The 17,350-nt window shown below is 47.6% G+C and overlaps 1 protein-coding gene across 2 annotated transcripts; it reads left to right on the top strand.

The window, feature by feature from the left end:
• The first annotated feature begins 4,542 nt into the window (after window positions 1–4,542).
• On the top strand, window positions 4,543–16,707 carry UNC119B (unc-119 lipid binding chaperone B). Of its 2 annotated transcripts, none has more exons than XM_055323056.1 (5): window positions 4,543–4,802; window positions 7,828–7,941; window positions 10,669–10,780; window positions 10,907–11,079; window positions 12,918–16,707. In XM_055323056.1, exons 1-5 carry the CDS (start codon window positions 4,559–4,561, stop codon window positions 13,028–13,030), a joined length of 756 nt encoding a protein of 251 aa, XP_055179031.1. In that variant the 5' UTR covers window positions 4,543–4,558; the 3' UTR covers window positions 13,031–16,707. The 2 variants fall into 2 exon arrangements, with proteins under 2 accessions (XP_055179031.1, XP_055179032.1); XM_055323057.1 differs by lacking the exon at window positions 4,543–4,802 and adding an exon at window positions 4,846–6,318.
• Window positions 16,708–17,350: the final 643 nt, after the last annotated feature.

The following is a 17,350-nucleotide window of genomic DNA, read 5'->3' as shown; positions in this document are numbered from 1 at the left end:
GGCCCACAGAGCCTCTTTCTTAGCTCAAGCCCACCCGTAACGGGAGTTCTTTACTAATTCAGACCTAGCTGTTACTATTTCAAGCAGCTTTCCATGAGTTGCCAAATGGGGGAAGAACCCTGAAGAAGCCTTGCTCTAGGGAGTTGCAGGGAGGAAAAGTGTCTGACAGAAGTTCTTGGGCCAAGGGCTGGGGGTTGGGTTAAACCACTCCTTGGGTCCAGATCTTAATCTTGCTAAGGAAATCAGGCTCCCGGTTGGCTGGAGCCACTGTGCTGGACCTTTCTCCATACTTAGGACCCCATCCCCCTCCACCCCTTATAGAGGAAGAGAGGAGTTTTCCCCACACATACTGGAAAACTTGGTGCTGTTAGCAGTGGTAAGGGGTCAAGGCAGAGGAGGTGGAGCAGGGAGGTTCTGAAGCCTCTGCCCTCTAGCAACCTGAGATGGCAGGCACCTCACTGCAGGACTCTGGCCCCAGAGTCATAGTTTTGTTTGTTGCTACCCACATGTATGTTAGTAAAAAATAACCACACTTGCTTTCTGGCTTAGCTTTGTGCTAAGACTTGCTCTCCTGGGTTTCCTTGCTGCTGCCACCAGAGTCCATGTGTTGCTTCCTCAAAGCCTGGTCCCCAGCTCGTTTCCCCTCAGCTCTTCCCAGTCAGCACCCTCTCCTGTCCAGCTCCATGTCTTCTCCCTGTCCGGCATGCCTGCCCATGGCAGAGGGGTCTTGGGGAAAGGCCACCAAAACAGATTGGCATAGTGACTGTTCATGAGACACCCTGGCACCAGCATCATGCTTTTTGTTGCTATTTTTCATCTCCTCTTTGCTACGGCCCTAGGGAAGACAGACGTGTGACTAGCTTGACTTACAAAGAAGGAAACAAAGATTCAGAGGGGATAGATGACCCATGCAAAGTCCCATAGCTGGTAAGTGGCAGAGTGAGGACTGGGACTGTCTAACCACACGCTTGTGCTCTGAATGCCGTCATGTGCTAGTCTCTAAAAAGAACTGTTTGAATGAAGGTAACAGGATGCTGGGTGATGGTTACATGGAGATTTATTCTATCATTTCTTCTCTGGAAAAGAAAGTAACCTTCTAAGGCTTAATGATACAGGAAATGCATAGACAGATTTTTTTTTTTTTAAGTTATATGGGGTGCAGAATGTGAAAACTTAATCATTCTCATACCTACCCAATTTATCCCTAGAGGACAAATACAGGTGACAGTCTGGTGTGTATCTTTCCTTTTATATGTATTTTATATGCTCATATGTGCATATTTCCACATATTTATTATGCACATGTGCAAGTTTTTCTTCTGAATCTATTAACGGAGTTACTGGGTCAAACAGTATATGCATTCACAAATTTGAAAGTACTGCCCTCCACAAGGCTCCATGCATTTTTCACTCACCAATCTTGTACTGTATGATGTGGGAATATGCCAGAAACCCTTTTTTGGAAACAGGTGGGATATAAATAATAAATGAAATGAATGCTTTGTAAAAACAAAAACAATCCTCATCCCGGAGAGTGGTGACTTGGGTACTAGGGAAATGACCAGCTCTCAGTCCCAGACCAGGAGGCATGCCTGCAGCCCCAGCCTTGACTGATGGATTCAAGGCATGCCACCTTTAGGAGGCAGTAGGAAGGAGGACTGAACTTGCCGGTCTTTGCAGAAAAAAAGCCTTCTGATGTCTTGCTTACCTTGGCTGCATGAGCTCCAGGCCCCACCTGCCTGGCCTGATTTGAGGCAGACTGCCTGGCTACCCTGGGGCTGCCCTGGAAAACCGCCACCGTCACACCTCTTACAGTGAGGAAAACAACCAGCTGAAGGAGAGACACAGAGCTTGGAGCTGGGGTGAAAGGAAGGCCAGCCTTTCCACACTGGTCTCCACGCATCTAGCCCAGGGAGATCTTGGGCTTTTAATGCAGTGCATCTCTGTTGTCCTCTTTCCCCCAAACACGGTGTTAGTTTATGTACTTTCCAAAAAACATTTTTTAAAAGAGCTTTTTGATATACCTTAGGAAGATCTGGTGAAGAGAAGCAGAGGCAGATTGGTTTATAAGCCTTTATTTTTCCTACTCCATCTATATATAATATATATATGATATATGTAGATTATTATTCTATATATAATATATATTATATATATATATATATTATTTATTTATTTATTCATGAGAGATAGAGGCAGAGACATAGGCAGAGGGAGAAGATGTGGGACTCCATCCCAGGACCCCGGGATCATGCCCTGAGCTGAAGGCAGACACTCAACTGCTGAGCCACCCAGGCATCCCCAGGTTTTAGTCACAACTCACAGGTGGTGTGACCCAAGAGAGAATAGGCCCCAACTCCTTTATATGGCAGTTTTTATTTAATTTTCTTTTGAACAGAAAAAAGTGATCAAATGTGAAGTTGCTTTTCAATTTTAAGAGAAGATAAGGCTACTTTGGCTTAGCGTTTTCTTTCAGAGATCCTAAAATATATATTTTTTAAATATACAAGCAACCGATGATAGTATACTTGCTGTGATAAAATAATACATAAGTAGCTCTTGTGTCAAAAGTGATTATATTCCCTTTTTAGTTCCTTCCGATACTCTACTCCTCAAGGGGAACTGTGGTTAAAACTTTAGTGCATTTACAGACCTCTTCCTTTGCAGTTACAAATATAAAACCATATATTCATGTCCTTTTTATTTATTTTATTTTATTTTATTTTATTTTATTTTATTTTATTTTTTCATGTCCTTTTTAAACAATTGGGATTCCTGTGCCTTGCCCCCCCCCCCCCCCCCGCCATAGATCTTTAGGCTCTCTCTATACTGGTGCATATAGATAGATCTCATTATTTTTAACAGCCGCATAACCTGAATGGATGCAATTTTTCAGTGTTACAAATGGTCCTGTGGTAAACATCTTTGTGCTAAAGGATCTGAAGTTGCAGATTAAGGGGGTAATATATTTGTTATTGTCCCTAGAAAAAGTGGGGATCCAGGTAACTAGTCCTGGTGTTCTGAGAACAAAGTTTTAATGAGCAACTGAGTGTGGGAAATGGCTGCATGCTAAGCCTCCCTCCTGGTGATTCACAATTAAGTAGCATATTAAAAGCTCTGGAAATTCTTCAGTAACCACTCACTGCTGAGTGGTTTAAAAAGGGTTGTTTGCGAAGGGAAGGACTTTAATTCTTTGTACACATCTATTAAAATTTTCCTGAACAGTTTGGTAAATGCCACCCAGTGGTGATCTCTCAAAGACAGGGCAACATTTAGATAGGAAATTGGCCACATACTGTTCTACCAGGTTGGGCAGCTGGGGTGGAGTCAGGCTTAGATTTTGTCCAGGAACCAGGTGAGGCCTGTCAGCCCCGCCCAAGCCCCTTACATAAGGTGAGAGGGACCCAGCAAGGCCTGCCATAAATCAAGTTTTGAGGCTGATCATGGGGAGAAGGGTGGAGTTTCACTGTGGCCTAAGTCTGGCTGAGAGGTGATCTCAGACCTAGCAGACACAGGACAACAGTTGGGTCCAGGCTTCTAACACAGAAGATGTTGACCTTAGAGAAGGAGCCACTTGGGATGTGAGAGGGCAGCCTTAACCCACCCTCCACCCACTGGCCCAACTCCCTGGCCCACCTCCTCCACATAGCTAAATCATGATGAACTTGAAGCCTCTTCCGGATGGGCCAGACCCCTCTTGTGTATTCTGGTAGCACCATTGCTGTACCTCTGAGCAGTTAGCAGTCTGGCTCAACTTCTAGTTCATTCACACTTATTGGGCCAGTCAAGAGGAAGGGCCACATAATGAATCATGTACTTCAGTCCTCCCCAACAAAAGGGGAGCTCCTACATGGTGGGGCATTCCTTCACCCACTCATTCAGTCATTAATGAGCACCTACTGTGTCAGGCATTAGCTATACTGCCAGAATACAGTAGTGAATAGGGTGGACCCAATCCCTGCCCTGGTTCATGTTCTTACATTTCCTGTAGTCTAGCCCGATGTCTAGCTCAAAGCTTGGCACAGTTGGGTTTAAAAACGGTAATCTAGGGGATCCCTGGGTTGCGCAGCGGTTTAGCGCCTGCCTTTGGCCCAGGGCGCGATCCTGGAGACCCAGGATCGAATCCCACATCCGGCTCCCGGTGCATGGAGCCTGCTTCTCCCTCTGCCTGTGTCTCTGCCTCTCTCTCTCTCTCTCTCTCTGTGTGACTATCATAAATAAATTAAAAAAAACTTAAAAAAAAAAGGTAATCTAATTGGAGAGCAAGTGCTGTTTTAATGTCTATGCTACAGATTAATTTCCTTATGACAGAAAGTATGAACTATTTTAAAGACATTTGGTGTGACCTTGGGGGTCCGATGGAGAGTCCGGGGGGTCGGCACCCCCCCTGGAAACCCCCCCGAACCCCACCCCCGTCCCCCGCCAGCCCTAGGGCTGGGACCTAGCAGGCGAGCAGGCGGCTGCCCCCCGCCCCGCCCCCAGGCGCCACCCCGGGCCCCGCCCCCGCTCTCCATAGTTACGGCGCTGCGGAGGCGGCGGCCATCTTGGCGGCGGAGCGATGAGCGGGTCAAATCCGAAGGCTGCGGCCGCGGGGTCGGCAGCTGGGCCCGGCGGGCTGGTGGCCCCCAAGGAGGAGAAGAAGAAGGCGGGCGGCGGCGTCCTGAACCGCCTCAAGGCGCGGCGGCAGGCGCCCCACCACGCGGCGGAGGACGGCATCGGGGCGGCCGTCACGGAGCAAGAGCTGCTGGCCCTGGACACCATCCGGCCCGAGCACGTCCTGCGCCTCAGCCGGGTCACCGAGAGTGAGTGCCGGCCGGGCCGCGCCCTGCCCTGGGCCCCTAACCGCCTTCAGCGGAGCCGGCCGCTCGCCGCCTGACCTGCCCGGGGGTCCACCCAGGCCTCCCTCGGCCGGCCAGGCCGCGTCGCCCGCCGCTCCCCGGGCAGGCTCTGCGCCCCCCACCGTCGCCCAGACCTGGTTGGGAAGGGGTACTCCTTGAGCTGGACCGCGCTCCCCTGTGTCCGGCCATGCCAGGCTCTTGGGCGGGCCTCAGCTGGGCCTCCAGGCCGGGCCGCTCCCCGCAGCCGGATCCGTTTGGCTAGGGAGCCCCCTTAGCGTAACCGGACCCTCCTGGCCCTGGCTAAGTGGGACCGCTGCCCCCTCGCCCGGGAAGGCCCAAAGGTATCCGTGAAGCTCCTGCTCAGCCAGGCTCCTCAGCCGGCCCCTCCCAACCTCTGCAGTCTCTGCCCGCCGAGACCCCTACCTGCTTTTCTCTGTCTGCTTTCCCTGCACCCCGCCCCCTGACACCCCCTTCTCCCGCCTGCCTTGGCCCCCTTACTCCTTTGGTCCCAAGCCTTGCCCCTTTGTGTGCGGGGGGGGGGGGGGGGCTCCTTCCTCAAACATATTGTCGTGGCACTTCACGCAGATTTAAACTGCCACACTAGAAAACATGTTAATAAAGTTTCAGTTTATGTACACAGTTCAAAATGTGAATCCTGCCTTTGACATTTGTTCTAGTGCATTAATGTGTCAGGGTTTAAGAAACGCATTTCTTGTGTAAAATGCAACCACCCTACACCGTTTCCTTGATAATAAGGAGGGGTGGGAGGAAACACATTGCCCACCCCCTGTCCTGGCTCTCCTCCCTTTTTATGTTCTCTGCCAAGCCAAGCCCTGACTTGTCTTTTTCTCCTGCTGCTATCCCCCCCCCCCCACTATCCCCATTTAGACCCTGCTTGCTCTACTCATCCCTGCTCTCCTCCAGCTTTCTAACCCTGTGGCACCAGCACTCCCTCCATGGATCTAAGGCTGCCACTTGTTACCTGCTGAATGGCTGTCAGCCTGGGGCTCTCTCAGGTGTACCTCGGGTAGCTGGTGGCAGCTCCAGTGATTTGGGGGTAGGAGTTTACACAATGGGCCTTGGTCCAGCCTGTATGAAAAGGAATTCCCATCTCCTGATACGTTTAACTTGATTCTGGGTATTTCGATGTCCCCACTTTCCATCACCGTTTGGGTTGGGCCTGTCCTTTGCATGCCTGAATATATCTTTAGAAGATCTTGCTATTCAGTTTATTGAAATGCTGTGAAAACACTGCTTCTCTTCTGACCTCATTTTCATTTGAGACTCTGAAGGTCCAGAAGTGCTCATCACCTGAACTTTCTAGCCTCCTGCTTTCTCCTGATACCAAGAGTGAATCAGGCCATTTTAATGCCTGGCCCTAAGCAGCGTTCTCAGTGGGCACTCAGGTCGTGTGTAGGAACTTGGGATTGGTGCTCTCTTGCTCAAACTCATCCCAGCATCCTACTGGAGAAAGCCCCAGGTCAGAGCTTGGTGATCTCTGGATTTTGTTCAAGTCTGTTTCGTTCACCTAGTTACCTATTGAGTACCCTCTAAAGATATAGAACCCATTCTCAGTCTTTTGAGGATTTACAAAGTAATCAGCAGCTCTCAAGTTTGCCATATTACTGGAGAGACAGCTTGTGAAAAACATGGAACAACTAACACAAGCAGCCAGTGTAAGAAAAAGTGCTCAAGTGAGTTGTGGAGAAGATGCTGTCAGGAGTCATCGTAGAAAGAAATCAGGGAGGTTTTCTGTGATCAGTACTAGATTGACTAACTGCTCAGGTTGTCATGGCTTCCACTTCCCTTTGGCCCAGTGCCCTCTCAGCAGTTCTGCCCTGTCACCTCTGCAGGTATGGCCTACTGCCTGATTTTGTTCAGTCCACAAACTAAGAATGATTTTTACATTTTTAAAAAGTTGGGGAAAAAAATAAAAAAAAATAAAAAGTTGGGGAAAAAAAATCCTGCTACACATGGTTATATGCAGTTCATATTTCAGTGTCTGTAAATTGTCTTATTGAACTATAGCCATACTCATTTATTTACAGGTTGTCTGTGGCTGCTTTTGCTACAGTAACAGAGTTGAGCAGTGTGACAGACTGTGTGGCCCCAACATCTAAATTATTTATGATGTGGCCCTTTACAGAAAACATTTGCTGATCTCTGCTGTACAATACTCATGGCTGGCAAACAAGCAATATATTAGCCTTTAGATCAGCATAAATGTTTTATTTTATTTTATTTATTTATATATATATTTTAATAATTTTTAAAAAGATTTTATTTATTTTTTCATGAGAAACACACACAGAGAGGCAGAGACACAGGCAGAGAGAGAAGCAGGCTCCATGCAGGGAGCCTGATGTGGGACTTGATCCTGGGACTCCAGGATCACGCCCTGGGCTGAAGGCAGGCGCTAAACCATTGAGCCACCCAGGGATCCCCTATTTATTTATATTTTTAAAAGATTTTATTTATTTATTCATGAGAGACAGAGACACAGGCAGAGGGAGAAGCAGGCTCCATGCAGGGAGCCCGACGTGGGACTTGATCTGGATCTCCAGGAACAGGCCCTGGGCTGAAGGTGGCACTAAACCGCTGAGCCACCAGGACTGCCCAGCATAAATGTTTTAAAATGGATTTATATAAAAAAAAAAATTCTGTCCTGTTGTGACATCCCAGTTAATAGATCATGGAAGTTATATAGGCCATTTTGGGGGTATTTCCAAAGGAAGCCCCTTACATTATTCCTGTTTCTAAAAGTGTTATGATAATCTTTCATCCAAACCAAATCCATGCACTTTTTTTCTTTCTTCCATCCCCTTATTTGCTTCACACAACTTTTGCTTTTAAGAGGAAGTTTTGGGGTCTTTTTTAAGTAAATCGTGTAAGAAAAAACCCCTGCGTTTGCTTTAAAACTTCAGAAAGAAAGAAATGTTTTGGAGGATTGTTTAATAGCATTTGTGTGTGTGTCTCTCTCATTTTTCAGATTATTTATGTAAACCCGAAGATAACATCTACAGTATTGATTTCACTCGCTTCAAAATCCGAGACTTGGAGACAGGGACAGTGCTCTTTGAGATTGCCAAACCTTGTGTTTCAGGTAGGCCTCAGTATTGTAGCAGCCACTTGAGAAGATCTCTGAAGCTCATTTGTGTGTACCATCACATCCTGCGGCCCGGACTCCAGCATGCCCACTTTTGTACCTCCTCCTGGAGCCTGGCAAGCTGGGTGTGCTGATCCGAAGCACGTTTGTTGAGTGTCTACCATATGTTGTTTGTACACATGTTTCTGTTGGCATCCGGTCATCTAATCCTCAACATTTCTGTGAGGAGCTTTACTCCCATTTTTCAGATGAGAAAACTGAGGCCCAGAATTTCCAATTGACTTTCCTAAGGTCCTATTCTCCTTCTTATGTTGCCTCCACTCAGGAAAGGAAGCTTTAGAATTAAAGTAGAAGGATGAAAGCCCCCTTTTCTTCTCCCTCACTTCCCTTTAAACAGTGCCTCATATTTCCCTGTAAGTCCCAGTTTGGATTTTAATCTTTGCCATTTGTGGGATGAACAGAAAGCCCAGACCTATGAACTACTTAGGATTCCTTAAATTAGCTTTGAATAGGTGCTTCCGGTGCTTGTGATGCAGCCCCTGGGTGACTCACTCCTGGGTAGGAGACCACAAGTGAGTCTTGGAGCTCAGCACCAGAGACAGAGCGCCCCCTGGCGTTATTTGGTAGACTACCAGCACAGACGACTAGAGTATTCACCATGTTCTTTTTTTTTTTTTTTTTTTTATTTATGATAGTCACACAGTGAGAGAGAGAGAGAGGCAGAGACACAGGCAGAGGGAGAAGCAGGCTCCAAACACCGGGAGCCCGACGTGGGATTCGATCCCGGGTCTCCAGGATCGCGCCCTGGGCCAAAGGCAGGCGCCAAACCGCTGCGCCACCCAGGGATCCCCACCATGTTCTTTAATAGTAATTCTTTTTGCAAAGCTCTTCCCATCTTGATTTGCTGCTCAGAAGGAACCTGTAAAGGCAGCCCGGGTGCCTCAGCAGTTTAGCGCCACCTTTGGCCTGGGGTGTGATCCTGGAGACCTGGGATCGAGTCCTGTGATGGGCTCCTTGCATGGAGCCTGCTTCTCCCTCTGCTTCTGTCTCTGTGTCTCTCATGATTAAATAAATAAAATCTTAAAAAATAAAAAGAAGGAACCTGTAAATTTGATAAGGCAGGTATTAGTACCCCGGGTAGGTAAAAGCTTTCCTGAGAAGGTCTCAGCTCAGGTTCATTGTACAGCCAAGACTGGAGCCCTGGTCTTCTCACCCCACCTGGTATCCTTTATGCTCTCATAGTTTAGTGCTGCCAAGGCACCTAATGGCTCCAACTTGTGGGTACTTAGCTGGTATTGGGAGGATCAGGGCCAGATAGCCTCCTGGGTCTGTGGGATTCAAATCCCTAAGCAACATGTCCCGGTACTTTGGGTGTTTTGAGGACCCCAGGGCTGCTTCAGATATGTGGGTTTGGATTAGGCTGGGCCTATAATAGTCATTTCAGTACAAAATTGAACTGTATCAAGAAGCTTGGCTGCAGATCTTGTAAAAGTACCTTGATGTACAACTTCTCCAGGCTTTATCTTTAAGGATCTTGATTGGCTTAGAATATGCTCCACTGAATCAGCACCCTCCTGCAGCACTTGTTCTGCTGAATTTGAATCCTTGAGAAGATTTGGTCTGATACTCTCTGAATCACATTGTTGGAGTGAGGGCTCTAGAGTGGCTGGCTCTGAAACCCTGCTCAGTCTGATTGCCCATATTATCTTGGGGTTGTCATAGGCAGAGAGGTTTGGGGCTAAAAGAGATGTAAGTCACACCCACATTTAGCCTATATCTGGAGAAAATATTTTTGCTGGACACTGGGTAGCTACTAGGAACTATCTCCTTTTTCACATTAGAATGGTTCTCTGAATTTTACAAACTTCCACTCTCTGGGTTCAGGAATAGACTAGACTCGCCCTCATTCAGGTCCTGCACTTTGGTCCATTGCCCATCTACCTCACTGTTTCCAGGTGGCCTGGAATAGGCATTACGGTACCCTAAAACAGTAGGAGTTTAAATTTTTTTTTTAAGATTTTATTTATTTATTCACGAGAGACAAAGAGAGGCAGAGACACAGGCAGGGGGAGAAGCAGGCTCCATGCAAGGAGCCGGACGTGGGACTTGATCCCGGGTCTCCAGGATCACATCCCAGGCTGAAGGCAACGCTAAACTTTTGGGCCACTGGGGCTGCCCAGGAGTTTAAATAACAAGATTATTCTCAGGGGTTTGTCTTTGCTGCCTCAGAAATTTTTGCATTCTTTGAACTTGCCTTTTGACTAGTTTTCAACCTTTGTATTCTCATTCTTCTGGTTGCTGGCTAATGCTGCAACCTCATCGCCAGGAGCCTAGTACCAGGCTTGTGTTTCAGGCTTCGCTCTTAGGATATGCCCACACCCCTAGACCACATAAAAGGCAATTAACTTAGTGTTTGAGAATAAGCTTCGAGTCAGATGGACCTGGTTCAAATCTCTGCTCCCTCTGTTTACTATTTGGGGGACTTGGACATGTGACTTAACGTCTCTGAGCTTTTGCATCCTGATCTGTAACATGGAGATGATGGTGACACCCTATAGGGTCGCTCTGAGGATTCTGGGAAGTGATTAGCCCAAAGCCTGGCATGTAGTGAGTGCGCAGTCAATATTGGCCATCCTGCCATGGGTGTTAGTATAGTTAATTGGTTGTGCTGTTTGGACTGGTGGGGCCAAGACAGTACACTCAAGATTCTGTGTGTTCTTTCAGACCAAGAGGAGGAGGACGACGACGAAGGTGGAGATGTGGATATCAGTGCAGGACGTTTTGTCCGCTATCAGTTCACACCAGCATTTCTCCGCCTCCGGACAGTCGGGGCCACGTGAGTACCAGTATTTCTAGAGAGGAGAACACTTGCTTGTCCACAAAGAATATTCTCGGTTGTGTTCTGGGTTGGCTTTAGAGGAGGGAGGAGGCAAAGTTGGACTCACAGAGCTTTGTTTTGCAGAGTGGAGTTCACGGTGGGAGACAAACCTGTGTCAAACTTCCGGATGATCGAGCGGCACTATTTCCGGGAACGCTTGCTGAAAAACTTTGACTTCGATTTTGGCTTCTGCATCCCCAGCAGTAGGAACACTTGTGAACATATCTATGAGTTTCCCCAGCTTTCTGAGGATGTCAGTATGTATCCCCTGACTTCTATACCATTCTAGATTCTTAGGGCTAGAAGGAACAAACCTTGGAGTCCATCTGGTCCAACACCCTCGTTTGGCAGAGGAGGGAGGTAGTGACAGGACACCACCTCTCTAGGCATTTGACTTGAGGCTTCTCATTTCCTAGCGCCACTGTCTAGGGTTTCAAACTCTGCCTGTATGAGAGCATTGAAGGTTTTAATAATGCAGGCCATCCGCTTTAAGCTGCAGGAAAGGGGGTGACTGAGGGAGATGAGGGGAGGCCCATGACAATTCCTGGGCCTAGAGTTAGCTGGAGCTCCTCTCTGAGCCACTCTTAGGCTTTGTTTTCCACTGTGTTCTAGTCATTGGCTCCTGCCCAGCACTCCTTGTTCACCCACTACTTTCTCCTTAGAGGGAAAAGTGAAGCTGGGGGCTAACTAGAATCAGAGATCTTTCTCATTCTGTGCTGTTAGAATAGATCCACAGGAAATAGGGAGCCATCACATGGTTGGATGGAAGCCATGTCTTAGAAACAGTAATCCTATAGTTCTCTGGAGGAAAAACTGGGGAGGCACCTGAGGGAGAAGCAGGGGAAGAGATGCACTCATCGAGAGAAAGATCAGGCTTTATCAGTTCCTGTGACTCTGGTGGAACTCTCTGGGGTTAGCATTCTCTGTTAGTAATCAGGGAAAATGGCTCCAGAACAATGAGAATAGGAGTGGGGATCCTGTGAACTGTGAATATGAGTGGGGGGAGTTTGACTGAGTTGTAGAAAAGTTCTACATATACTGATTGATATTCTCAGAATCCCAGGTATTTAAAACTGTTACATTCCGAAAACCAGAATATTCTCCACCCATGTTGACAGTGCTGTTTCCAGGTAATATGAGGATTGCTGATGTGGATTAGGCTATTTATGATAGCATCTGATCCTGTTTTGAGGTCTGCTCCCCCGCTGGGCCAGAATATATAGGTACTTGCAAGAAAAGATTATGTGTAGTATTTCAAGTTCTTACCCAAGGCAATAGAACTTTTCTTCTTGAAACTAAATAAGCTGAAAGAGTGTGGAGGTCAATATTCTGGATAAAACCAAGTAACTTTGGCCTAAGTAGGTTCAAAGGACTTTAAATAATCCGTTTCATCTTTTGAGAACTGTGGTAAACAAGCATGTTGCCTCTAGAGGAACCAAAATAGCATGTGATCATTAACTCCAAATTGATCAGAGGTATTGACTGTTAATTATCTTTACTCTTTAGTATGGCGAAAGAGGTCTGGGCAATTGCTTGAACAAACAGAAGATTTAAATCTGGATCCCAAGACAAGCAGACCATTTTTGCTGGATCATTTGCGACTTAATACCCTGAGTCATCCATGGAAAAGTTTCCTTGCTCTTTCCCCCGCCACACACACTCATGCACACCTCTGGTTCCTTTGGTTGTCAGGGGTGCCCATGGGAAGTGGGCACAGGGAGGCACAGCTTTTGGAATTTGGACTGGAGTCTAGAAGTGGGGAACAGACCAGAAGTCCTGAAAAAACAGTGCGGTGGTCCACGTTGGCAAAGGCATAATCCTGTTTCCCTGGGGTTCTGAGTAAGCGTCCAGGCTGGAGATGCACAAGAAGTGCCATGTCAGTTGATTGCATCCTTATATTGAAGTGGGTATCGTGTTTAATTTGGGGGCCTCTGTAGTTCTCTCCAAGCCTGGCTGCCTCTGTTCTGACCTCATTGTTCTGACAGAGTATACTCATATGTTCTCGAATTACAGAGGGCATATATGTTTTTTTCCCACCTGGCCAGTGGGGCAGACTCACATAAGTCTTTGCTGTTTCTGTTTCTCTGACTTGCAGTTCGTCTGATGATTGAAAATCCCTATGAGACCCGTTCCGACAGCTTCTACTTTGTTGACAACAAGCTGATAATGCACAACAAGGCTGATTATGCCTATAATGGAGGCCAGTGACTGCTGCGGGCATGGACGGGGAGCTGCTTTGCTGTGGCCCAAGGCCCTGGCACATGGAAATGGTTGAACCTGTTGGTCAACACACATCTAGAACCTGGTCCTAGGAAGCCAAGGCTGGCGTGGTAGTTTCCTGTGCTCAAGAGAGGTGCCAAGCAGTGCTGTGTTTTCTTCCCCAGTATTTTTTCTTCCCTTTTCCCTGCCCTGTAGGTCACAGAGGTACTAGAGTAAAGTGAAGGATTAGGGTAAGGCTCTTGGAGTCCAGAAGAAAAAGAAAGTTTATTTTCCTGAAGTCCTAGATGCCTGGGTCTCTGCAGGCACAGCCATGTTGGGCTGAGGAGGCTCTGGCTGGTCAGTTTGCAGGTCAGCTGCTTCTCCCTGGCTTCCTGGGCACTGTGAGAAACTGAAAGGTAGGCCTCTTCTAGGCGATTCCTCCTCTCACAGTGTTGTTCTCAGCATAGTCTGACCTCAGTTTGTGTGTAGTTCTAAAGCAACTGGAAAGAAAGGGGATGATGGAGGGGTGCCAAGGCGGGGAGGCACTGGGGGCCAGTAGGGCTGCATGTCATGGAGAGGCCAGCTTCTCTGCCTGACTTCCAGGATCCTCTGCCAGCCCTCCTGGGGATACAGCAAGGTTTCAGCCTGGCAGTGCCTTCCTGATCCCATTTTGGAGGAAAGATGAGCTTGCTCTGCTTGTCCTGACTCCTGACTTTTGAGTATCTCCTGAAATAGACTATCAGTTTTTGTGTTCTTGGAACAGTAGGATCTCTTGAGGCCATAGCAGGCTTCGTATTTTTTTTTTTTTTTTTTTTTTTCTCTAGTCTTCTTTCAGGGAGGTTTTATAAGATGTCAGTGGTGTACCCAGCATATGTGATGGTGGTTAGACTTCTGATAGTATTAAACAGGCTCCTGGGGCTAATCTGGCTCATGTTGGGGCCGGGTATAGTTACAAATCAGCAGCTACTTAAAGGAGGGATTTGATTTTCTCTACACAGGAGAGCCTGCAGGATTGGCTTTTGATGGGGATTTGCCTCTAAAACTCTTTGTAGATTTCTTATTTAGGAGGATTTTCCTGTCTGCCTTTCTCTGAAGTAGTTTCTGGAACCATCCTGGGGGGTCAGACCTGTTATGCATATTCTGATCCTTCATACTGCTAGTTGGAATGCTTTCAGGTGTTTGGAAAAGATGAATGAACTAGGCTGAGGTGGCTCTTGAAAGGTGTTTTCAGATAACCTTCCCTGCACATGCTTGGGGGCTACTTTCATCCTCAGGCTCTCACTGGATAGCCTGTCACTTCCTCAGCTCTGGCCAGTTGTCTAACTGGCCATGGCTGACCCTCTGATAGGATTGTTGCTGTGGCCAGGGTTTAGCACTGATCGAAAGGGAGCAGGAGGAAGGGCCCGGGTATGCGGGAATAGTCACTGAAGCATCATAGTAACTGAAGGAGAGCAGTCTCCCAAGATGCTTGGGACAAAGGCCCCACAGGGCCCAGGCTGGAAGGGCCAGCACTCTACCACAGAAGCCCCCTGCACCTTTGCTAATCAGTATTGCTCCCTATTTGGACTCTAGAGTGTGAGTGGCCTTGAACCTTGGCCCAGTGCTCTGTGCCAGGCCAGAGTTTGGGCTCTGCCAGATGCTGGCAGCTTTCTCACTGGGAAAACTCTTCCTCCTCTGTGCTGGCACGGATGCAACCACTGAGGGAGGGAAGAGACCAGGCACCCTACAGATGAGTTACTCATCACCAGACCAAGTGAATCTCAGAACTGGAGTCAACTACAAATCCAGGTGCCTTATGTGTGGCTCTGTCCCACGTGCTGCTGGGGAAAGCTGCATTGCCATCCTTCCCTCCTCATCTGTGGACAGACATCAGCACTGCCTCCTGACCCTCTGTTTCTCCTCGTGGCCCCTCTGGCATATTTGTGTGTGCATATCAAGCCTCAGAATCACTGTTTCTCTATGGGACAGCAGCATAACTGGGAGATTTTCAACTATTTGATATTATTATCTAGGATGTGGTTTCTGGAACTGTTGAGTTCTGCTCAATAGAGTGTGTCTTGGAATGTGTCCCAGGGCAGCCACATCTTATGGACTAGTGGGCTGTCTCTTCTAATATGCAGTGTTAGCCTTTGCTAGGTGGGAGGGTAGGGGTGGCAGACATTCTGGCTTGAATAGTGCTGTATTCTCTTCCCCCTTAGCTTGCCTTAGTCTCATTGGAGACCACTTGAGGCCGTGTGCTCAATATGTGCCCAGGAGGACAGGGCTATGCTATCTGCTCCAGAAAGTCTGTCTGGTTTTCTGTACCTGGGAGTCTGGATTCTTGCATCTCTATACTCAGGAAATCTTGAGAAGCATTATCACTCTGGGGTGTTAACCAGGGTGTATTTGGAATTCAAGCTTTTGTACCTGAACTGGGGAGAGAATTGGAAGGTCCTGCTTTCTCTGAAAGTAGCTGAAGCAATCAGAAGTTGAATCGGGAGGCCGTGTTATTAAGGAATCTGGACTGTGATAGCAGTTGTCTTGGGGGTGCTACAGTGGGAGGGAAAAAAATGACCTGCGCAGGAGAGCCCGCCTACTGTTCAGAGCCAGCATCTAAGTGGCAGCTCCTGGAGGGACACGAGCACATTCCAGCAGACTGGCAGGCCCACCGGTGCCACAGGGCCTGATGCCTGCGCCTCTTCCTCTCCTGTACTGCTTCTGTCCTTCTGCCTTGGAATCTCCAGGAAGAGCAGCTCTCTCTTCCTGTGTAGCCTTTGGGCTAAAGTGTCCTTCTTGCTTATCCAAAGAAGATAGATGCCTGTTGATTTCGTTCTGTCCAACAGAGCAAACAGAAGAAATAACCAGTAAAAGTAGTCATAGGCTAAAGTAGGCCGCCCTCTCTGTAAGTGTTGGCTCAAAGATACCTTGCAGAGAAAGCAGTTTGCAGAGGCATGCAGAACTCCCTGAAGACACCTTCAGCCTTTGGGCCATCTGATTCTCAGATGGGGGCAGTGATTGAAGGGAAGTTGGGGCTAACCATGGACTGGCGATTCTTGAAATGGCAGTGACCGGGAATTGTTGACCTGGTTTTTCCAGGTGAAGTGGATTTCATTTCTGGAGTGGATTCACTAGGCTGTGTGTAATGGGCAAGTTGGGCGAGTCTTGCCTTAGTGTGTGTCCTGCCACGCCCAGTAGGCTCCCAGAGTATTTTTTTTTTCCCTCTGTCAAGTCACTTTCTTTTGGTGGCTGTTGTCACCATGATAGCTGTGAGGTTTGGGGACTGGAGACAGTTTGTCCCCAGAACCACAGCATAGAGTTCTTGCCAGGACACAAGGATTTCTGATGCAGAGGTGCTGGTGTACCTAGTGCAAGAGCCTGATCGTCAGTTCATTTCCTCACATTCCACGTTACAGAATATCTTCACCACAAGAAGGGTGTGGTGGAGGCGAATTTACCCCTTGTTTTAAAAAGGATCATGTAAAGTCATTGAAGTTGTGAAAGTCTATTTTTTCCCCTGTAAATCTATTTTTTCACAGAATATAAGAAACGTCAATGACCTGATTTGTTCTTCCAAAGTCCTCTTTCCCTTTCACCTAAGATCCTCATTCCAGTTTGTATTGTCTTTGTGTCCAAAGTAAACTAGGTGACTTATTTGTATAAAATGTTATTTTGCCACAAGAGACAGTAATAAAAGATTTTTCACAGTACATGTGTCCCCTCTTGTCCCCGGACTGGGCCCCGTGGGTTGCTGGGGGGAGCAGGGGTGGGCTCCAAGTTTCTTTTTTTTTTTTTTTTTCATTTTCATTCACTCATTCATGAGAGGCACACAGAGGCAGAGACACAGGCAGAAGAAGAAGTATGCCCCATGGGGAGCCCGATTTGGGACTCGATCCCAGGACCCCGGGATGACGCCCTGAGCCGAAGGCAGACCCCTGAGCCACCCAGGCGTCCTGGCTCTGAGTTTCTTTACCTTTCTCTAGGTAATGAGTATAGCTGGTTTTTAGGGTGAGCAGGGGACAGTATTGGGCTCTAAGGTTTAATATTTTTGCTTTGTTTTGCTGGGAGGCTTTGCAAATTAAAAATTTTTGTAGTATTTTAACATCAGAGCTCCTGAGGTGTGCCTCAACTGTGGTGGAATTCACCTGGATGAGCAGACAGCTTTATTACCCTGTCACAGTCCTGGTACTGGGCCTCTGCCTCCCCCACCCCCTCCAGAGTTCCCTCAGCTTCTTGGTGCTGGCAAAGACCAGTTCCCTTGAAACCCTTGAATGGTTTCTGTCTCCAACAGGGAAATTGGTCTACTTTTAATATAACACTAACCTCCTTAAGGCGACCGTACAATAGAATTTT

Source organism: Nyctereutes procyonoides, unplaced genomic scaffold (assembly GCF_905146905.1).
Source record: "Nyctereutes procyonoides isolate TBG_1078 unplaced genomic scaffold, NYPRO_anot_genome, whole genome shotgun sequence".
Taxonomy (NCBI): Eukaryota; Metazoa; Chordata; class Mammalia; order Carnivora; family Canidae; genus Nyctereutes; species Nyctereutes procyonoides.
This window is presented reverse-complemented; position numbering and strand designations above follow the sequence as displayed.